Here is a 22,529-nt window from a genome sequence, read left to right as displayed (position 1 = left end):
TGTCACAGCTCAGCAGAGCAGATATAGCAAGCCCCAGTGGGGGAGTGGCTGGGGGGACCACAGCCTGTGGGGGGGACCACAGCCTCAAAGGGGTGGTCACAGTGGAGGCCAGCAAGCAGCAGGGGCAGGAGGTCATCGTGTGGTGGGAGTGCTGGGGAAAGGACGGTCAAACCCTGGACTGAAATCTGGGGGGACACCGTTCCTGGGGACACGGGGTGCCCAGACTCATCCACAAAGTCTGGGAAGCCCTGGGGGACGGTGGGAATAGGGGGGTCAGACCGCATGCAGGGAAGTGGGAGGCTAAGGGCGAGCTGGGGGGGGTCCCCCACATAAGTATGTTCACTGTGGAAAGCATCCCTGACTGGGCAGTGGAAGGCAGAATGTCAGAGGGCCTTCACAGTAGGGCCCGGCGAGGGGGGTCTCTGTTCACCCAGGTGCAGGGAGACCACCCCTCCATGGTGGGTCATCTCTCCTCCTCTCTGAGGCCCCTGGTAGGTCAGCACTGGGGGCAGAGGCAGAGGGCTCTGTCACTGGGGGAGGGAGGGGCAGCACTCTTTTGGTCCACAGGGAGAAGGAAGTTGTGAGCCATCAACATCAGGGAATTATGGCCTGTTTCCATGTCCTGAGGGTTCAGGAAGGAGGCAGGGGACAGGCTGCAGGCAGGTGCCCCGCTGTGTTCAGGGCCATGTGGTGCTTCACCTGTCCTGGCCCCCAAGACACTCATCTTGTCTCCACATCTCCCCTCCAGCCTGGTACCTGCTCGGAACTCCATCATAGAGAAGAAAGATAGTCAATGATGGAAAAGACTGGCCAGGTCAGGGGTGGCCGGGCTGGGGGGGCGGTTGGAGACCAGCAGCAGCCCCCAGCCATCCTGGGACATGGTGCCCCCCTTCCATGCCACAAAGTTCACATTATCTGTGAATCTGAAATTAACTTAGGCTCCTCAACATTCACTTCTGTGAAAAGCCAGGAAGATGCGAGGCTAGGGGCCAGTGCCAGTGGGAAAACATGATGTCAGGGTAAAAAGTCAACATACAGTATTTACCTGGTTCTTTCCCCACCCACCTGGCTGTGTTAGGACTGTGTGGAGGACTTATTTGCAAAAGCAAACAGTTCGAGGCCCTAATCGTGAAAGCCGTCATCCAAACAGAGTGCCCAGGTCTGCTCACTGCTCTGCTGTCCAACTGAGACTCCATCCCAGGCAGTGTGCAGAGACCAGCCAGACCGTTTTCTCCACCTCAACATAGATCTACCCACTCAATTCCACTTTAAAAAGTTTGTCTTTGCATTTACCACCAGCCTTAATTAAATATTAGAAAAGAGACAAATTGCACACTTCTCAGAAACTGGAATTTTATAAAAAGGCATTTTTTCTCTTATGTCCATAAAATGATAGAATTCTTGCAAGTATAGAAATGTGTCATAAATTATACAGAATGTTCCTTAATTACAGCTCAATGCAACTTGGTACTGCCTCCCTCGCTAAAAAATGAGAGAGAACCAAAAAAATAATATATATATAGCTGTATATATATATATATTTATATATTTATATAATATAGACAAATCAAATATGAAAAAAAATCATTTCCTCTTTGGTATAAAAATCAGACTCTCACCTTGAGAGACACACAAACAGACATGATGTTGGGTTTGTAAACTGTATGGCCAAAGGGACTTCCCTGTCAAGCTTCCCCTGCCCACCTCCCCCCACCCCCCCCACCTGGCCCACCTCCCTGGAGGCCCCCACAGGACACCTGCACAGCTCTCCCCACTCCGCACCAGTCCTTAGCACCCCCCATACTACCAACACTGAACTGGTAACAACTAACTCGAGAGAAGCCTCATTTGGGGTGTAGATGGTGGGGAGAAAGGACAGCCACACCGGACCCTGCCAGGCACTGCTACCCCAGCCCCCAACCCCATGGAAGCCAGCCAGCGGGTCCTGCCTCGCCTCATCCCCCTCTTCCTCCACACCACTGCCTGCTGCCTGGACCATGCTGGGCCCGGAGGGCTGGGTTCCACTTGTTCAGTGCAGGAACATGCCAAATGGAGGAGGAAGACAGACACACTCTGCTGATGAACCCAGATCCACATCTAAAATGAACAGAATCTCTTTTTTTTGGACTGCATCTTACACCCAGCTCAGTGAAAATGACGGGGAGCCCGAAACCAGCAGGACTCATGGGTCCAGGGACTGATACTTGTGTCAGGGAAAGGAATAGCACATCCCCCTCAAGGTGAGGAGGGAATCAGCCTATCAGGGGGACAGTGCATCCCACCTCAGCCAGACCCAATAGAGGGCTCTGCAGCTGGATGGAGGTACCCCTGAACATCGGGATCTCAAGTCCCGCCATCCAGCCTGGTGGGGTGCTCCTGGGGGCCAGGTTCCTCTTCCCACAACACAGAAGTCGTTCAGAGGCCCCTTCCTCTTGCCAAATAAAAAACACAAAACCAAACTGGACATGACCACAAATCAAGGAGAAACATACACAACATGAGGGGCCCACAGGCCCCAGCAGGCCGCTGGCTTCCCGGCAGGATACATTCTTGTGTGATTCAGGAACAGGGGCTCTCGGCCCCTCTGGGGAGTGGGAGTAAAAAAATACAGAGATTACAGTCTCCCCAGGGGCTCCAGGCAGGGCAGGGGCAGACCAATCTCAATCTCTTCCCGGTTTGGGTTCCACATCTGATCCCTTCCCAAGGTGGCTCCTGCTGGCCCTGCCTCTGCACTGCCCTTGGGCCCCCAGTCTCCCGGCCCCCCCCCCGCCCGGAGATGCCGATGGGACAGTCTGCAGGGAGGGATGCGAGCATGGCTGGGGGCCTGCAGTCCCAAGTAGCTGGCCCCTCACGGCTGGACCGCCCCGCGGTCGCCGTCACTCCTTGAGAGACTTGTCGGCCGCACCGCAGGGGCTGCTGGCACTGTCACTCTTCTTCCTGCGTAGGCTCTCGATCCAGTTGGAGCTGGAGCGCGTGGCAAAGCTGGCCAGTGCCAGGGAGCTGAGCCGCATGTTCTTGCCTGACATAATGAGCTCCCCAAAGCCCTCCTGATGGGAGAAGGCATAGCCCGAGCGACGTGAACTGGTGCGGCCCACCCGCCGCAAGCATCGGTGCTGGGCCTTCTGCTTCTTTCTCACCAGCTGGGTATAGCGGACCTGGTGGGGGAAGCGCAGGAGATGGGGCCACGTCGGTGATGGGTGACGGTGATGGTGATGGGGCGGACATCATGAGCTGGACCCCAGAGCCTCTGGGATGGGAATCACTAGGCCCGCACAGGTGATGGGCCCACAAACAGCAGGTGACCCTGTCAACACGCAGGCTCCCACAGCCAAGAAGATGCAGCCATGCGGCCCTGCGACATCCCGTCCTGGTCCCCAGTCCCCCAGATCCCTTGGCCCAACTGCTCACCGTGTCAGAGAGATCAGGCTTCAGACTCAGCTTAAGGAACCGGAAGGCGACAACAGGCATGATGCAGACGACCGTGGTGAGAGTGATGGTCAGCCACACAGTGGGCTGGGCCAGGGTGTTCTGGGCATTGCCTGAGGACACAAGCAGCCAGTGGCCAAGGGGTCACAGGCAGACCAGGGGCGCCCTATTAGCCCCGTCTCCATACCCGAGTCCTCCCTCCTCCCCAGATGTCTGACTCCCTGGAATCTCGGGCTCATCTCCTTTCCTGGATGTCCCTGCCGTCACCCCCTTGTCAATCCTGATTCCTCCTACAATGCCGGGCTCCATGTCCAAACTTCCCCGGAGGGAAGCGGCGCAGCTCCAGCCTCCCCCACCCCAAACCCAGGTCACCATCTGAGCCTCCAAACTGGTCACCACTTTCCACCTTTGCCCTCAGAGCCGTCTCACCCAGAAAACCCTCACAGTGTCCTTTAAAAAGTCACAGATGGATTTCCGACACTTCTTGCTCATTACCTTCCAATGGCTTCCTATCATACTCAGATTAAAATTCAAAGTTCTGACCCTGAATAACAAGGGATTAAGGACCTGGACCAATTTTACCCCCCCCACCAACCAGCCAGGCCCTGCCTTTGAACTCCAACCTAGAACCTCACTTCCTCCACATACTCCTCCTCCGCCGCGGCCCCGCCTCCGCCCCGCCTCCACACGCCGCTTCACTGCAGCGGGACCGCCTCCACAGCCCCTCCGCCGCCGCGGCCCCGCCTCCACACGCCCCTCCGCCGCCGCGGCCCCACCTCCACACGCCCCTCCGCCGCCGCGGCCCCAACTCCACAGCCCCTCCTCCGCCGCGGCCCCGCCTCCGCCGCGGCCCCGCCTCCACAGCCCCGCCTCCGCCGCGGCCCCGCCGCCACACGCCCCTCCTCCGCCGCGGCCCCGCCTCCACACGCCCCTCCGCCGCCGCGGCCCCGCCTCCACACGCCCCTCCGCCGCCGCGGCCCCGCCTCCGCCGCGGCCCCGCCTCCACACGCCCCTCCTCTGCCGCGGCCCCGCCTCCACAGCCCTTCCTCCGCCGCGGCCCCGCCTCCACACGCCCCTCCGCCGCCGCGGCCCCGCCTCCACACGCCCCTCCGCCGCCGCGGCCCCGCCTCCACAGCCCTTCCTCCGCCGCGGCCCCGCCTCCACACGCCCCTCCGCCGCCGCGGCCCCGCCTCCACACGCCCCTCCTCTGCCGCGGCCCCGCCTCCACAGCCCTTCCTCCGCCGCGGCCCCGCCTCCACCCGCCCCTCCGCCGCCGCGGCCCCGCCTCCACACGCCCCTCCGCCGCCGCGGCCCCGCCTCCACAGCCCTTCCTCCGCCGCGGCCCCGCCTCCACACGCCCCTCCGCCGCCGCGGCCCCGCCTCCACACGCCCCTCCGCCGCCGCGGCCCCACCTCCACAGCCCTTCCTCCACCGCGGTCCCGCCTCCACGGCCCTACCTCCACACGCCCCTCCGCCGCCGCGGCCCCGCCTCCACAGCCCCTCCTCCACCGCGGCCCGCCTCCACAGCCCCTCCGCCACCGCCCCGCCTCCACACGCCCCTCCGCCGCCGCGGCCCCACCTCCACACGCCCCTCCTCCTCCGCGGCCCCGCCTCCACAGCCCTTCCTCCACCGCGGCCCCGCCTCCACGGCCCCACCTCCACACGCCCCTCCTCCTCCGCGGCCCCGCCTCCACAGCCCCTCCTCCGCCGCGGCCCCGCCTCCACACGCCCCTCCTCCTCCGCGGCCCCACCTCCACACGCCCCTCCGCCGCCGCGGCCCCGCCTCCACAGCCCCTCCTCCACCGCGGCCCCGCCTCCACAGCCCCTCCGCCACCGCCCCGCCTCCACACGCCCCTCCGCCGCCGCGGCCCCACCTCCACACGCCCCTCCTCCTCCGCGGCCCCGCCTCCACAGCCCCGCCTCCGCCGCGGCCCCGCCTCCACACACCCTTCCTCTGCCACAGGGACCTCTAGGCAAGCCCCCCCAGCTCCTCTACTGCTTCCTCTTCCAGGCTCACTCTTCCTCTTTATTCAGATTTCTCTGTACCAAAGTTCTCTCTCTTCGGAGGGTCTTCCCTGACTCCTCTCCTCTCTCTACCCTGCTTAATGGTTTTTATAAGACTTTTTTTTTTATTTTTTTTTTATCTTTTTTTTAAGATTTTTATTTATTTGTGAGAGACACACAGAGAGCAGCAGAGACACAGGCAGAGGGAGAAGCAGGCTCCCTATGGGGAGCCCAAGGTGGGACTCAATCCCAGGACCCAGGATCACACCCTGAGCTGAAGGCAGGTGTTCAACCACTGAGCCACCCAGGTGTCCCTATAAGACTTATTAATTCTAGATGTTTCACCTATTAATCCATAAACTGCCCTTCTGTCTCCCTGAAATACAAAGTCAAAGAGAGTGAGGAGAGCCTGCTCTGTCAACTACTGCATCCCCAGCACCCAGGACAGTGGGGGGCATACAGCAGGTGCCAACCACTCACTGAATGGATGGACAAACAGATCTAAATCCAACACACTGTGCCTCCCAAGCGGGCCCTCTCTACCACCTCCAGCCCCACCAGCACCAGGGCTGAAAGCCCAGTCACTACGGTAGCTCCTCAATGACCATCAGATTCATCTTTTTAAACTAATCCTCTCTCTTTCTTCAAAAAAAACAAAAACTCCTAGTAAAACCAATCGAAATCTGACAGCCTGGCATTCTGACCCCTCCCACTCCCTGGCTTTCTAGCCTCTCATCCAGTCCACTTACACTTCCAGCTCTCTGGCCTGGAATCAGACTCTTGTCCTGGCTCTGCTGGCAGTGGCCTCCCTGGGGGTTGTCCCTGACCACCCCGACCAGTCGTCTTGCTGACCATGAGGTCTGCCACCACTTGACCTCCCTTTGAGCCTGACTTCCATGTCCTGGCAGGACTTTCTTCACTTTAGTGGACGTGGGGGCCCTCTGAGGGCCAGGTCTGGGTCACAGACACCCAGACGTGCCCGCAGCACTTGCAGAACCCCCGACAGAGAGGAGTGCTGAACAAATGCTCACAACATGCCGATGAGCTATTGACTCCCTTCATCACAGAACAGCCCCTACTGATTCAAGAAGAAGCCACAGGGACTCACCCACAAACCGGAACTGGTTTGGAAACATATCGAAGAGCCCATTGCTGTGCATGGCAAAGAGGATGGCGAAGTAAACAGCTAGGCTGCCCCAGATGAAGAAGTGGTTGATGGCTGTCCAATAGCCTGTGTCCAGCCCAATCTGGGAAAAGCAGGTGTCACAGGCAGAAAGAGCATCCCCCCCAACCCTTCCCCATAACAGGAAGAGAACTTAGTGCCCAGGATGGTCGCATGGACAGGAGGCTTACTCCTTCCAGGGGAGGGCAGGCCCTGGTCTGCCTCATACCTGCACGCTGACCACGATGACCAATGAAGTAGCCACAGTGACTGCAAAGGACTGGTAGTCAGCCAGCTGGGTGCCATCATCCCGAGTAGCCTCAGCAAACACCCCATAGGGGATGAAGAACATGAGCACGGAGGTATAGATGCCTCGGGCAATGCAGATGAAAAATTGGCGTTTGTTGAAGAGCAGGTTCAGCTGGCCTGGTTCATACAGCTTAGGGTACTCCATGCTCCGTTGCTCAGGGACGTCCTGCATGCAGGGGGCCAGGCGGGCCAGGAGGCCTCAGGAGGGATAAGGGTACAGCCCACCCCGGCCGCCTCCTTCCCAAATTGTTTCATAGCGATATCCAACCTCAAGCCCCCCCATCCATCTTTGTTCAGCAACCAGGAAAGTCACAGGGCGGCTGCAACTGAGCCGGAGCATCAGCCACAGCCTCCTGTGTGTGGAGCACAGCCTGCCTGGGCCCCGTCCGTGTGCTTCCTCCCCAGAGTAGCCCTTCCCTGCCCCCAGGCCCCCCGACCCCGCCCCCCGCCATGTCCCTTACCTGGTCAAACACCCCCATGGCTAGGACCGGAAGGGACGTGTACACGATGTTATAAAGGGTGATAAAATACTGATCGTAGACGGTCTGGGAAGAGAACAGAGACCAAGACAGGAGTAAATACAGTCCTTCTTCAGGCAAAAGAAGGCTGCTCAGGGGCATGCAGGGCCCTAAGAGATTATCTGGAGCCTGTCTCTGCTCCCTCACAGACAGGCAAGCAGTGGGCTGTGGGCACCATACCTGGGCAGAGAAGCCACAGAAGAAGCCAAACCAGAAGTGGACCATGGTGAAGGCAAAGTTCTTGTAGAAGAAATAGCAGAGGAACTTGCACATGCGCAGGTAGGACCAGCGCCCGTGGACCAGCAAGAGGCGCTGCAGGAACTTGAACTGGGAGAAGGAGTAGTCGGAGGCCAGCACAGCCTGGATGCCCTCCTGTCCACTGATGCCCACGCCAATGTGAGCCGCTGCAGAGACGAGAGTGCAGAGGATCCCACACCCAGCACCCCAGCAGGGCAGAGCCTCCCCAGCCCCCGCCCTGCAAATCCACACTCACTTTTGATCATGCTGACATCGTTGGCTCCATCCCCAATGGCGAGGGTCACGGCTTTCTTGTGTTTCTTAACCAGCTCCACCACTTGTGCCTTCTGCAGAGGGGTCACGCGGCAGCAGATGACAGCTTTGCACGCACAGGCCGTCTCCAGAAACTCCAGCTCCATGTCTGCCTCCAACGCATGGGCCTGGAACACAGAGCCTGAGAGAGCCCCACCTTCCCCGGGGTAGGCCCCACTGAGGTCAGGGCAGAAAGCACAGGGTAAGACAAACGGCCCTGTGGGGAGAAGCATGCTCTGGAAGGACTGTGCTGCGGGAAGCATGGGGATGCTCACCAGGCTGTGCCCGTTGATGACCAGAGCATACTCGCCAGCCACGGCCTCCAGGACAGAGGTGAGCTTGGCGGACGAACGCCTCTCCTGGCAAGTGAAGCCGTTTCCCACCGAGTGGGACGCATCCATCATCTTCTCCCGGGCTTTCCTGGGAAGGGGAAATGCCACCGTGGGCTTCCAGACGAGCGGGGGCTTCGAAGCACAGGACGTCCGCCTGCAAGGCCTCCATCTACCTGAGCTCCTCCCGTACTTCCAGGACAGTGTGGCCAGTGACCACGAACACCTCTGTCATGTCGTCCGTCAGCATCTTGCAAGAATAGCCGATGTTCACGGCCGTCTCTACCAATAGAGAGACAGTGAGGTCAGCACGCCCTCCAGCCCGAGGTCCTAGGCTCAGGCTGGGCCCAGATGCAGCTTCCTCTGCCCCGCTGAGCTCTCACCTTGCTTATCTCCAGTCAGTACCCAAATCTTGATGTTGGCCAGCGTCAGGAGGGCAATTGTCTCCGGGACCCCCTGCTGAAGCTTGTCCTCAATGGCTGTTGCACCCAGCAACTGAAAATACCACAAGGGTTCCAGACAGAAGAGGCCCAGGTGTGAGTCCCCCCACGACCACCCTTGGCCCACCGTGTGGCCCATACCACCATGTCGCTCTCAACCTCCTCGTACACGCTGGCCAGCCTGTCCTCCCGGCTGTCCTGGGCCAGGCTGGCTTGCAGCCGCCTCTGGGCCCACGCCCCATAATATTCTTCATCCAGATCCTTGTAGGCCAGAACCAGGGTCCTCAGCCCTTCCCCTGCATACTCCTGGGAACAGAGCCGAGAAGGTCACCGTCTCCCCCAGCTCCCATGACACTGAGGTCAGAACCACAAGGCCTCTCTCATCACACCTACATTCAGGTGGTCAGTGGTGGTGCTGAGCAGTTCCGGGGTGGACGGGTGGAGTCTGTCCAGCAGGAGAGTGTCAGCCCCTTTGCAGTAGAGTCGGATCCTCCCTTCTGGATTGCGCACTATGATCACAGCATGGGGAAAAGACCCAGAAAGACTCAGGCAGGCAAAGACCCCCCAATCTAACACGAACAAAGGCCACCCAGCCCCTCACCCACCCCAGGCCTTTATGCTGCCCCGAACACCCCCCCGCAGCCAGGCCTGGCCTCACCGATGACTGACATCCGCTTGCGGATATTATTGAAGTCCAGGATGGCCAGCAGCTGATAGGTGACGGCTGTGCCCATCTCGTGGACAGTGATGGTTTTGGGGGTGCGAGAGCGGAATACAAAACCGAAGTTCCTGGCTGCGGTGACCAGGGCCCCCTCGTCCGGGGACTGAGCCTTGTAGTACAGCTCCCCTGGGTGGGGAGGAAGGCACGAGCAGTGTTAGCAGCTGCCTGGGCCTCATGTCCTGCCCAAGAAGCCCCTGCCAGACTGGGGACAGTGCCAGCTAGCCCCTAGGCTCACCTTCGTTCTTTTCTTCTGACATGACAGTATGACACAGAGAAAGGAGGCGGAAGAACTCATGCGTGTGGGGGTCCCCCATCTTGACAGCCTCCAAGAGCGTAGAGTCCCAAAATAAGAACTTCTTGTCGGCCAGAGGATTGAAGGAGAAGTCGACGGGCTCTGGTCTCTAGACAAGTCAGGAGAGCAACAAGCAGAGGCCGAGCCGTCAGGTTGCACCGCGGAGGGCTGTCCTTGCCTATTGTTCCTTGCCCTTCCAGAGGACAGCCCAGGACCCTGTGCCCTGCGGGCCCCAGATCCTCCCTTCTCCTACCAGTTCTTCCTGAAAACACACATTTCTCCCAACAGCCTCCACTTCTGGACCAAAGAACACTCCCCTCCTTACCATGCCCACTGTTACTGGGTGGGTGCCCCGCATTGTCGGCACAGAGTGACTATGGAGGCCAGACCTTACCTCTCCCAATTCAGCCTTGTGTCCCAGGACATCAAACACGTCCCCTGCACGTAGCCAGGACAGAAGGAGACATCAAGTCAGAGCTATGAGCCTTGGAGAGGAGCCTCTAGGATAGAATCCCTGCAGGCATCTGGAACCCTCAACCCCAACCACCGAGCCGCAGTCACAGGATTGCATTGCGGACCTCAAAACCCCACTCACGGCCGCCCCTACCCCCACCAGCTCTCCTGCTGGGACCCCAGGCCCCTCGGATGCCCTCACCCTGCAGGCCTCACCCCACATGCTAGCCGCAGGCCCGGGTTAGCACTGAGGGAGCTCCGTCTGCCTTGGAGTCGGGCCTCACACACCCCGTGGCTCGGCTGTGAGGCCACACTGGAGACCACGGTCACATTCCAGAAACTCCCAAGGGCACTGAACAGCAGGGTGGGGAGGGTCTAGCACCCCCTTTGCCACGATGCCGCCCTACACGGCTGCGGGGCTGAGACCAGGGGCAGGGCATCAGCAGAGGAAGGGGAGGCACTCTGCGCTGCATCCTGACCCTGGGATACAGAGCCCATGAGGTACCAGCCCTACAGACCCGAGCAGGAGGGAACAAATCCCAAATGACAAGGTGACCGCAGGCGCCCCTTGTGTGTGAGGGGAGCCCCTCAGGGGGGGAGCCCCTCAGAGGGGAATGGGGTAGCCTGGGTCAGCGCAGCCCTACCGTAGCTGTGGCCGCTGATGGAGCACTTGCTGAAGACCATGATGTTCTGGGTGAGGGTGCCCGTCTTGTCAGAAAACACATACTCCACCTGACCCAGCTCCTCATTCAGGGTGGTGGTGCGCGCCTCAGCAGGTGTCCGCTTCTTCGCACAAAACATTTTCTTGTCCCAATTGATGAAGTAGCTGTGGCCCAGGCGGATGACTTCCACACTGCACAGGGGACCAGTGGTGAGGCCCAGGCAGGAGCAGAGGAGGACCCCCCAATGGGCCTTTGCCACAGGCCACCCTGCCCTGCCTGGGGAGGGAGACAGGATGGATGGAGGGGACACCCAGGCATGGACACCTGGGCGGGAAGGGCCAGGGGACCCTGAGAGTGCCTCCGGCCCCGGAGCCCGACCCTCAGGGACTCTCCAGACACGAAGGTGCAGAGGGCCTGGGGCCTGGGGCAGGCAGACAGACAGGATGGATAGCAGGGAGGGGGTGCACACGAGGCACCAGGCCGGGTCTTACCTCAGGACTAACAACACAGAAACCATGCAGAGAAAACAAGAGAAAGTGTGTGAAGGAAGGAAGAGAAGCGAGAGCTGGTGAGAGCCCTGGCCCCTCATGGCCCGTGGTGCAGTGCAGGGCGGCCCCACATGGGGACATGGGACTGACTGCAGGGGGAAGTAACCCAGGCAACCCAGCTCGGCACTTCCCTCCGACCCCAGGCCTAGGTCCACTGTCCTCTTGCTTGGGAAGGAGACCAAGCCAGGGGCAGCCTGGAATCCCGCATGACGCTTGCTGCCAAGAGGGGTCCCCGCACCTTCCCCCCACTATGTGGCTCACCCCCAACACAGCCCGTAACCTCATCAGACTCGGCAAGAGGCTTAGTGGCTACCTCGGACACTGGATGAGCAGCAAGCCCAAGATGGAAGTCAGATAGCAGACCCATGGCAGCAGTGACCACCCTGTGTCTCCCAGCGCCAGGTCCTCCAATCTAGTCTCTGCCCCCCACCCCCTCCCCTACAACATCTATGAGGATAGGATAGGAACTCCGGTGGCCCTGGGCCTCCCAAGGTCATGTGGCCTGGGAGCCAGCGGCCAACATTGTGGGCGCTAGGGCAGTGGGGTGGTGGAGAGACCACAGCGGCACCTGGGGAGGCTGTGTGAATGATGCTGAGCCCTTGGCAAGAGTCCCGAGCATCCAGACAGGATTTCCTTTGCCACATACCAGGCACCCTTACCTCCCATGCGGTAAGTACACAGGGAAGGGGCTGTCTTCCCTCTTCCCCTCCCACTTATGCTTACAGGCCCAGGCCCCATTCATATTCTCTGCACCCAGACATCCCAGTGTCTCCTAGACCCTGTTCATGCTGCTCACTCTGCCAGCCAACACTTCCTGAAGCATTCCTGGAACTTTTTTTTTAAAGAATCTTTCAATGGCTTACTAAATACAAAGTCCACTGAAAGAGCATCATCAAGAACCAGTTCAGCTGCCCAGTCATGCTCTGTGCTGCTGCCAAACAATGACCATACCTAGGGTCCCATGTCCATGCCTTCAACTTCATCCAGCCCAGTCATCTCTTCCAAGAAGTCCTCCCTGATTAACTACCCAGGGAATGGTGGTCTTCCCACTCCGTGCCTCCCATGTGACATCACAATGGGAATGTGGGGTACCATGTGTCACCCTGCTGGCATCTCTCCTCCTTCCTAGCCCGCTGCTGGTGACAGCAGAACCCTCCTGTACACCTGTGACCCCTCATGCTCCATACTAGCCTACAGGGAGAATGACTCCCAGGGCACTTGCTCCTGATTTGTCTTAGATTTCTCTATGAGGCTGAAGCACCTGGAGGGAAGGTGGCCCATCCTCAACATGTCTTTGCAGATGGCACAGCACAAATTTGGCACGTAAGCAACATGTACTGCATAAATCGATATGGTTTTGGTTCTAATACAGTCCAAAGGGCCAGGAAACCGTGATGAAGCTTGCTCCACACACAGATAAACAGAGTACAAGATACTTAAGGCCTAAAAAGGAGCTCCAGGTTCTTGCCCAAAGGTTTTGTTTTCACAGAAAAGTCTGCCAAGGGACCACCTGGGCATCTTGGGAGACCCGGGGCAGAACAAGTGCTTACCTGACATAGAGCGATATGGGCACAACGGTGTTGAGGATGATGATGTAAGACCAAAAGGAGAGGAAGCCAGAGAAGAAGGCACTGTTCACTGCCTCGTCCCAGGGCAGGTAAACCTGGAAGCGCGTCCCAACCTCATGCTCCCAGATGGCATTGCCAATGGCCAGGATCACCCCCATACACACCAGGAATCCAAAAATCTGGTGAGGAATGAGAAGCAGAGGCTAGGCTGCCACTTACGAAGCTCCAAAACCAAGCACACCCCTGAAGATCAGCACTCATACCCTAAATCCTCAAAAGCGCAGGCATCTTTAAAATGCTGGCATGAAAAAAAAAAAGTAAAATAAAATAACATAAAATAACATAACATAATAAAATAAAATAAAATAAAATAAAATAAAATAAAATAAAATAAAATAAAATAAAATGCTGGCATGTTCTCCTGGGAAGCACTCAGAACTGGTAAAAGGTTACAGCTGACCAACAATCATGTGACCCTCGCTCTGAACATTTCCTAACCATGTGACGTGGGAGCTCAGACACCTGTACAGCTTCCAAACGGACACACTGGGGCCCTTCCCAGACAATCAGAGGGGGTGCAAGCGAGCTACCCTCAACGTGACAAGGCAGCTCATCCATCTACCTGAACTGAGCCTCCACAAGCCAACAAAAATGTCAAGTTTCTGTAATGTTCACCATCTCATACAAATTGCCAGAAAAAATTTTTACCCTGGGAAACAAATTTTATCTTCATAAATATAGATTATTTAAAAGTAAAACATCTTTTAAAGATCGTAAAAGATTCTTTTAAAGATTTAAATCTTGTAACCCCCGAAAAAGGTTCAGAAGAAGATTCTCTGGTGGTTAAAAGAATAAAGCTGAGACTGATTTCAGACATGTTTCTTTTTTTTTTTTTTTTTAATTTTTTTTTTAATTTTTATTTATTTATGATAGTCACAGAGAGATAGAGAGAGAGGCAGAGACACAGGCAGAGGGAGAAGCAGGCTCCATGCACCGGGAGCCCGACGTGGGACTCGATCCCGGGTCTCCAGGATCGCGCCCTGGGCCAAAGGCAGGCGCCAAACCACTGCGCCACCCAGGGATCCCCTTAGACATGTTTCTGAAGCTCCATCCACCATGGAGGCTTCGTAACCAAACAGGAATTGCCCAGGGGCCCAAGGACCGCCAGGGGGCGATATAAGCCTGTGCATGAGAGACTCAACAACCCTTGGCAGCGAGGTTTCAGCAAACCCTTTAAGGCTGGGGCTGGCCCCAACCTTGGCAAGCTGGCATGTGGGGGGTCAGCAGCAGGCAGTGGGGGTGCAAGAAGAGGAGGAGAACCCAACAAGGAGCTCAAATTTCTAGTCAAACAAGACAAGGATTCAGGAATGGTCAAAAACTAAAACAGAGTCTTTTCCTTTGGAATCATCCACTCTTAGAAGTCTGGGGAGGGACACCTGGGTGGCTCAGTGGTTGAGCATTTGCCTTTGGCTCAGGACATGATCCTGGGGTCCAGGATGGAGTCCCACATTAAGCTCCTTGTGGGGAGCCTGCTTCTCCCTCTTCCTGTGTGTCCCTGCCTCTCTTTGTCTCTCATGAATAAATAAATAAAATCTTTCTTAAAAAAAAATGTCAGGGGAAAAGACCCCATTCATTATCCATCTGCCAAATGGAAATTTTTCTTTTAATTCCCTCTCCATCCCCATGAAGGCCTCCTTGTCCCTGCCAAAAGCAAACAGAAGGTCACATGCTGCAGCAAAGTACCACCATAACTGCAATCCAGAGAAGGGAAGATCTGTTTTAGCTCTCATCCAGTCCTTGATTCATCCACGTTCTGAAGGTTCTTTTAAATAACATCTACCAAGGCTCAAGGGAGCCTGAAATAAACGCTGCCTTTGAGTGGCTGACCTGTCAGTGGCTTCACTGCCAAAACCTGCAGCCTGACTACTGACCAGGGAGGGGAGGTGGGAGCAACGAGAACTGCCCGGGGACTCCTGGGAGGAGACTCACCCAGAGCACCAGTGTATTCATTAGGCGATCAATACTTGTTCTCTTGAACTTGGTCCTGCCACTGTTCTGCATCAGCTTAGTGTCAGGACCTAGAAAGGAATGGGAGAAGCTGGGGAAGCCAAACCACCAATGTGCCTCTGGGTTTTTACCCCCATCACCAGACTGCAGGACCTCAGGGTGGAGCAGTGATGCTGGCTGGAAATGTGCCTGGACAGAGGGCTCCTCCAGCTCTCCGGAGGGCGGCTGTGGCTCCACCACTCACTCTGCATTCCTGGGGCCCTGGGAGGCTCACCTGCAAAGACGACCAGCCCAAAGCACCACTCGGTGTTCCGCAGCACGCAGCCTCGCAGGAGCATGTTCTGGTTGCTCAGGGGGAACTTGCTCTCCTTCCAGTAAAGGGTCCCACTGAACTTGTCCAGCTTGTTGTTGGGAGGCTCGCAGACGACCTCACCTGAGCAGGAGACAGAATGCTGCCATTCCAGGCGCCGTTGACAGCCTTCCTATGAGCCAAGATACAGCTGAGAGAGGTGCCTCTGCACGCCGCCAGGGGCTGAGGTTTGGTGACTTAGCAGGAGGAAAGAGCTGGCATGAACGGATATTAAAAGTACACATACCCTCCGGCCCTGTGATCCCACTGCGGGGACTCTGTTCTACAGAAACAACAGCATACGTCACAATGGGTTTACTCAAGCATTCTCTGAACAGCAAAAAACTGGCAATGGAATGGTCAAGCAACATTGTACTGCATCAGCTCTGAGGAACATGACACAGCCAGTAAAAGGAACGAGGGAGGTTTCTGTAAACCACGATGCAACAAGATAACCTGATGGACTTAATAGGTAAGGAAAGGCAGGTGTGGAGATTTGGGTGCAGTACGATCCCAGGGCTTGGTACTCACATCTGTATAAACAGTGTGGACAGATACGCACTAAAGGACCAGGGCACCTGGCTACCTAACAGGGTGGAAGGGAGGAGGTGTTTTTCTTATACACACTAAAGTCTGGCCTTCTAACATATACCACTATTTGGAGCCAGATAAGAATAAACTGAATTTCTCTCAACACACACACAGCAAGGAGGGAGGTATCAGCCATGAAGACCTCCTGTAACAGCCATGAACTCAAAAGTAGTGGTAGCCCCCTTACATTGCTGACACTCCTCCACAAAGAAAAATCCAGGGAGCTGCATCACAGCAAAACGGAGAAGGTACAACTGAAACCCCAAAACCCAACCCACCTCCTCTACCTGAAAGCCGCTTCTCCAAAATCACTCACCATCAAACTTGGCGAGCCTACTGATGTCTCCCAACTCCGAGGTGACTGGGATTGCCTGGCGCACTTTCATGTTGGTCTCTCTGGAAGGACAGCGTCCCTAAGTCCTGGCTCCCTTCACTTCCTCTAGACTCTATCTGGGAGCACCTGACCTTGGGGCATCACCTTCATTACTGAGTGTATAATACTTCCACATACCCAAAGCCTTTCTGATCCCTAAATTTTTCAAAAGGTAGAGATCCCAGACCTGGTAATCTCTTCCAAAAAATTAGCTTTTTACCCTTAAGGAGACAGAAAATTTGTGACACTCACCCATCAAGTTCTGCTGTCTCTATGTAACACAGGCCATGGGGCTCACTGCTGCAAAGGAGGAGGAGATCCGCCTAGAGAGAAAGCCTGGTGAGAAGCCTGACAGCCAGCTCTCCACTCGCAATGCACTCCTTGCTGATCCTTCCTTCCCCTAAGGATTCTTGGTTTGCTTAGTCCCAAGTGTGAATGGCTAGAAAGAAGCCAGCCCAGGTATATTAATATGGCACAAAGGCTTCCCACCCGGGGCACCTCAGGGGCTCAGTCGGTTAAGCATCGGACTCTTGATTTCAGCTCAGATCGTGATCTGAGGGTGGTGAGATGGAGCTCTTTGATGGGCTCTGCACTGAGAGTGGAGACTGCTTATGATTCTCCTCTCCCTCTGCCCTTCCCCCTTTCACATGTGCGCACACATGCACTCTCTCAAAAAGTAAATAAATAGGGCAGCCCTGGTGGTGCAGCAGTTTAGCGCCACCTGCAGCCCGGGGTGTGATCCTGGAGACCCGGGATCGAGTCCCGTGTCGGGCTCCCTGCATAGAGCCTGCTTCTCCCTCTGCCTGTGTCTCTGCCTCTCTCTCTCTCTGTATCTCTCATGAATAAGTAAATAGAAAAAAAAAAAAAAGTCAATAAATAAAATAAAATTTAAAAAAAGAAGCTCCCCACTCAAGAAAGTTCAATCCACAGATAATTATGAGACAGTAATAAATGAAGAAAGACTCATTTCTTTCTGCCAAAAAAAAAAGAGGAAGAGACTTGTAGGCCCAGAGGGCCACCTTGTCCCTTACCGCCACAAACTGATTATTTTCTAGCTTGATAATATCACCAACACAGACATTCATCCACTGCTCTTGCTGGAGGCTGAGGCAATGAGAAGACAGAGAAGAAGCCGTCAGAGAGAAGTTCCCAGGGGGCCCCTTCCTCCTGGCAGCCTTCTGTCTCCAACAGATACTCACCTTCCATTGATGAGCACTTGAGACTGCCGGTTATTCACCTGGTTATCACTCTTGTGGCGGAACTGAAAAGAACTAAGAACAGTAAGACACCTTCCTTTCCCCCCCTCCTAGGGACTGAGATGATCAGTGGGATGCAATGTGTGCTGGGGTCCTCATCTCCAGTGCACCTATCCAGATTGCCTCTCTCTGTAGCTCTGCCCCCTGCCCTTGGCCAAGATGCCACGGATCTAGGGGCCAGGTGGGGGATGGCATGGTCCCCAAGGACCAGTCCCAGGCAGAGGAGAGCATGTTGGGAGTAGGGGTGAGGAAGACATGCAGGAATGGAAGAATGGAAGCACTCACATAGTCATCAGTGGCATCTTTCACAGCTGTGATGGCAAGGACAAGAACCAAAGGCACGATGGTGGTGAACCAGGACAGGGAAGACACCTGCGGGATCAACTGCAAGGGAAAAGAGGGCATGGCTCTGAGGCCCCATCCCATGTGCCTCAGCCCCCTAATCTGACCTTGCTCCTAGACTTTACTTGGCTTCGTGAGTTGCAAGTTTCCCTATAGGACACTCACCTGCAGAATGAGAAGGAACAGGAAGTAGGTATTGGCAACTTCCTGGAACTGCTCAAAGAGGTTGACGGGCAGGAAGGTGAGAATATTGTACTTGGAGGTTTTGATGCAGTTACTCTGCGACAATGGGAGAGAAGATCACCAGACAGCCTCCAATCCCAACGCAGAACCAGGAGGAGGTTGCCCCCTGCTTCGACACTTCCCAAACCTCTGCCCCTAAAAGCTAGTAATCACAGGTGTGGGAGGGGGAAGTAGCGGAGAGAAGACAGTCTTGTGGGGTCCAGGTGAAGGCAAGAAAAAATAGGTATGGAAAGCGGCTGGGGGGTGGGGTTCCCTGCCCTGGCCCCAGCCTAAAGGTGGCCTGTGCCCTCTGGCCCTCAGGAGGAGGGAGCGGGTGGGGGCTACAGTCACTCACCGCATACTGGAACTTCTCGTTGTATTCTCGGTCATTGGCTCGTGCCCTCCTTTCTTCTTCTGCAATAGAACGATGCTGCAATCAGGAGGAGCAAACGGGAGGCCTGACAAGATGTCAGGCCTACCCATTTTGTGGGGTTTCCAGGGAGGGCCCTTGGCTCTTTCCAGAGTACTCAATTTTAAGGAGCTGGTGCCACATGTGAGGTGTCACTCGATTCTTCCCTCTTACCACCAGCCTGGCCAATCGGCTCTGCAGGCATTCATTCACAAGACAAGACCAACAAGTCAAGGTCTTCTGCTAGGGGCACTCACATCCCCTCCCCCACCCCTTTAATTAACACCTTAGTCATTATGGCCTCAGGAATCCTCAGAGGAACAGCAGCTGCAGACAAAGACCTTCCTTCCCCTGGGAGCCCCTGCAGATCTGGTTGGGGCACTGCCCTCTTCCTAACCTGGGGGTGGGGTGAGTGGCAAGACGGTGGTCACCAGGTCACTGCTCTGCAACTGCTCTGCGGCAGCATCCCAGCTCACAGCCCCACGTGCATACCCCCTCCAGGAGCCTTTGCTCATCACATGTCACCAGCAGAGCCTTCTGACTGGCCCACAATGACATCACCTTATTTCAAAGCTCGTCTTCAGGCAGGAGAAGGGGGGTCAGGGATATGGGTCATGCAGACCAAGACAGCAACAGCAGTGAAGGAGGCAGGAACACGGTGGACTTTACAGGGCTGGCCACCTGCACACCTCGCCCTCAAACAACTACCACTAACTGAGTGACAGATGCGCTACACCCATCTTCAACACCCGCTGATGGGGGACGGCAGGCACCAAGTCCATGTCCCAGAACATGGGGCTGTCTTGTGAAGGGTCCTCCAGCCCACCTCTGAGGGACACAAGGGCCACAGGCCGAAAAAGAGGGGCTTCCTGGGGGGGCAGGCAACACAAGGCACTCAACCTATGCTGAAGCCAAAGGCAGGATTCCAGGCCCCTGCCACCAGCCTTGCAAAAACCCCTGCAGAACTCAGTACAGCACCCTCTGCCTACTCAAGGCTCCTTCCCGCGTGGCACTTTACTCCCAGAAACCTCCCCGGGGGGCCTTGGGGCCTGAGCCCCCAGCATCCTCTCCAAGGACCATGCAAGAGAGAGGCGGGAGCAGACCCTCTGGAGCCAGGATCTCAGGGCCTGGCAAGGAGAGGCCCAGGGAAAGCTGGGGAAGGCTGCGGACAACACAACTTGGGGGATGGGGGCACGAGCTCAGGAGAGCTACTAGGCGCCGCCTCCCGTTACCTGTCCCCCAAGAGGGCTTCTTTCTGCTCCAGGAGGGGGGCGCCCCGGCCCGGGCCCACTTCTCGGGCATCTCCTTGGGGACCGTCATGATCCCGGTTTGAGCGGGGGAGAGCGGGCGGTCCGCGGTCGTCCTCGGCCTCAGCGGCGCCGACGCGGCAGCCCCCCGGGCAGGCGCACCAGCCGCGGCCGCTCACAGGGGAGCCCCGGCCGTCGGGCGCGCGCCTCACCTGCAGCCCGGGCCATGCCCGCGGCCACCGCCCCCAACCCCGCCGCCCGCGCGCCCAGTGGCCGGAGCGCCGCGGCCCGGCTCCACCCTCCGCCCGCCCCCGGTCCGCAGGGCAGCGCTTGCCAGCGCCGCGTAGGCGAAACCCGCGAAGCCCCGCCCCTGGGGGGGGCAGCGTTGTCTGGGTAACCGCTTTCCTCCCGCCCCCGCCCGCAGGGAAAGCGGGAGGGCCGGAGGGATGGAGAAAGGAGAAGAGACGTGGGAACCCAGTGCCCCAGGCCCTAGGCGAGGCGCTCAGGTGCCCAGGGTGCCCTGGGCTCCCCCCAGGGTTGTGATCCGCCCTCCCCCAGATTCACTGCGGCTAGTCCGTCCCTCAGCTCCCTGAGCCACAGTGAAACACCCAGTCTCAATGACACAGGGCCTCCACACCCCCCCCCCCGCCCCCGTCTTACCTGGGGGGCGCTTTTGTGCACACAGTGCCATCTCATCCAGCAAGGTCCCAGCAATCCCATGGGAGACCCTGCAGGAAGGTGACATATGTGTGAGGTCAGAAAGCCAAGGGTAACCCTTCATTCCCCTCTGCAGAGGCCTCAGCCCTGGATACGTGTGTGTCAGAACTGCCAGTCTACAAAAGCCAAGACCTGCAGAGAAGGAAGCAGACAAGGAGAAATGGCCAGACAGACAGGAGGAGCACAGCACTCAGGGTACTCATCCCCGCAGCAATGGATGCTCCCCTGTGCCCTCCTGGTGGCCATGAGAGGTGCCTGTGTTTACTGGAAGACAGGGTTTCCAAAGGGTAGGGTGGAGGGAACCTGAGCCAGGAAACACCTGGCAGAGCCTCAGGAAACAGTGGGCAAGCTCCACCCTTCTCAAAATGCTTATAATCTTGCCATCCCACACTGCTGGGGCTTCCATTCTCACCTCCTCCAGGGGAGCTCACACTACAGGCCTGGGCTTCATTTCCTGAACAGGTCCCCAAACCACTTCCTCTCACTTCCTGGGTCAGCAGAGGGGCCTTGCCCACTGTGCTGGGGAGTCACCCTCTCTCTCCCTCCCCACAAGCCCAGCCCTGCCAGGATGGCAGTAGATACAGGCTCAGGGAGCATCACACAGGCCTTTGTTTTTCCTTCCATCTTACCATGTCCCTTTCACCTAAAAAGGTAAAAGGTCTGGCCTAGGAGACAGGGTCAGAGCCTCATCCCTATTGCCAGCCAGGCCCTGGGTCCTCTTGTCACCTCCTCTTTCTCTGTCTGGGTGGAAAGCCTTCCCCCTCATCTGTTCCCTTGTCCTGGGCCTCTGAGGCACAGCCTGCCAGCCTGTCAGCCCAAAAAGATACTGATTGCCTGTCTGACCAACCTCTGTAATTACAGACTCTGGCCACAGCCTGTCACCCACACCAGCCATCCCTTTACTAACTCAGACTCCCTTTCTGAACCCCAGGTCAGGCAGAAAGCCAGAAGTCCTCTTCCTCCCCGACCCTTCCCAACACTGATCTTGCCAAGGGTGCCTGGCTCAGGAGGAAAAAACTTCATCCATGTTTGGGAGATGCCAAGCCCTCCTCCAGGGGCCCTGGCCAGGGTCTCCACCCAGTCTAGAGCATGAGTCACAGCAGGGTGGGGTGTGGAGGAAGAGGCTAAAGGAGAAGATGGGAGGGTGGGCACCACAAGTTCCATAGCCAGCCCCGCCCTCCAAAAGAGAGTCCATCAAGAAACACCACCAGCCTGAAGATCTGGGCTTGAGTCCTACGAAAGAATTAATGAAGGGACCACACACACTCTTAGGATTCCCGAGTCTGGACACAGAGCAGGAAAGTTGTTTTACCTCTAAGGCCCTGGGGAGAATGAAAGCTGACTTGCTCCCAGAACTCATCCCCTCTGGGGGCCCTGGTGGGGAGGGAGCAAGAGTGGGAGACATGGGGGCAGGCACTCACTTCTCCCCAGGCTCCCACAGCCTGGGTTTCTTTAACACTAGGCACACCAGCCACGTAGCCCTGCCCATCACCCGGCCCCAGCCCCCTCTGCAGCCACATTTAGAATAAAAATAGCCGGCTCTGGGAGGAAGGCAGTGCTCCTCCTCTGGCCGGGCCCCCACTCCCTTCCAGCCCGAAGCCTAAGCCGGGAAGACGGACCCCTTCTCCCAGAGAAGGTTGGCAGGTCAAGGGGACGGCAGGAAATGGGATCCCGTACCCCTTCCGTGGTCAGGGTCAGACTCCTCCTGGGGCCCCCTCCAGAGACGCATCCCTCACCCTACAAGTGTCGCGCGGCACTCCCCGCCGCGCCGCCCCCTCCCTTCAGCCCCCCTGCCTCACCTCAGCGCGCGGCGCCGGGCGCCCGCCCCGGCCGCCCCGTCCAGCCCATGCCGGGGGCTGCGGCGGGGGGCGCTCGGCTCGGCTCCCCCGGGCTCCCGCCCCCAGCTGCAGCCCCGCTCCCCCGGGGCTCGGCCCGCTACTTTGTGTCAGTTTCGGCCGCAGCGGGGCGGAAGTGACGGAGTCGGCGGCAGAGGCGGGGGGCGGGCGGGGGCTTTGGGGAGGAGGAGAGGGGGAGG

The 22,529-nt window shown here is 57.5% G+C and overlaps 1 protein-coding gene across 4 annotated transcripts; it reads right to left on the bottom strand.

Moving 5' to 3' along the window:
- Window positions 1–1,336: 1,336 nt before the first annotated feature.
- On the bottom strand, window positions 1,337–22,464 carry ATP8B2 (ATPase phospholipid transporting 8B2). Of its 4 annotated transcripts, XM_041768627.1 has the most exons (28): window positions 22,294–22,464; window positions 20,438–20,505; window positions 18,477–18,535; window positions 18,065–18,178; window positions 17,843–17,941; window positions 17,501–17,562; window positions 17,333–17,405; window positions 16,554–16,624; window positions 16,245–16,324; window positions 15,263–15,421; window positions 14,971–15,059; window positions 12,964–13,160; window positions 10,848–11,056; window positions 10,145–10,188; window positions 9,694–9,859; window positions 9,396–9,584; window positions 9,131–9,246; window positions 8,879–9,043; window positions 8,681–8,792; window positions 8,474–8,579; window positions 8,244–8,388; window positions 7,913–8,096; window positions 7,600–7,823; window positions 7,363–7,446; window positions 6,822–7,067; window positions 6,539–6,677; window positions 3,409–3,539; window positions 1,337–3,155 (listed from the first exon to the last, which is right to left on the bottom strand). In XM_041768627.1, exons 2-28 carry the CDS (start codon window positions 20,466–20,468, stop codon window positions 2,877–2,879), a joined length of 3,573 nt encoding a protein of 1,190 aa, XP_041624561.1. In that variant the 5' UTR covers window positions 20,469–20,505; window positions 22,294–22,464; the 3' UTR covers window positions 1,337–2,876. The 4 variants fall into 4 exon arrangements, with proteins under 4 accessions (XP_041624561.1, XP_041624556.1, XP_041624566.1 ...); XM_041768622.1 differs by lacking the exons at window positions 20,438–20,505; window positions 22,294–22,464 and adding an exon at window positions 19,763–20,431; XM_041768632.1 differs by lacking the exons at window positions 18,477–18,535; window positions 20,438–20,505; window positions 22,294–22,464 and having other exon boundaries at window positions 17,501–17,572.
- Between the last annotated feature and the right edge of the window lie 65 nt (window positions 22,465–22,529).

The sequence above is a fragment of the Vulpes lagopus genome, chromosome 1 (genome assembly GCF_018345385.1).
Source record: "Vulpes lagopus strain Blue_001 chromosome 1, ASM1834538v1, whole genome shotgun sequence".
NCBI classification, from domain to species: domain Eukaryota; kingdom Metazoa; phylum Chordata; class Mammalia; order Carnivora; family Canidae; genus Vulpes; species Vulpes lagopus.
The sequence above is the reverse complement of the archived record's forward strand: the minus strand, read 5'-3'. Positions and strand labels throughout refer to the sequence as shown.

Coding starts and splice junctions, on each gene's coding strand:
- ATP8B2 (XM_041768622.1), bottom strand. CDS start 19,850: ATGACGGTCCCCAAGGAGATGCCCGAGAAGTGGGCCCGGGCCGGGGCG. Junction 7,447..7,599: donor TCTGTGGCTTCTCTGCCCAG/GTATGGTGCCCA, acceptor TTCTCTTCCCAG/ACCGTCTACGATCAGTATTT. Junction 6,678..6,821: donor TCATCGTGGTCAGCGTGCAG/GTATGAGGCAGA, acceptor TGCTTTTCCCAG/ATTGGGCTGGACACAGGCTA.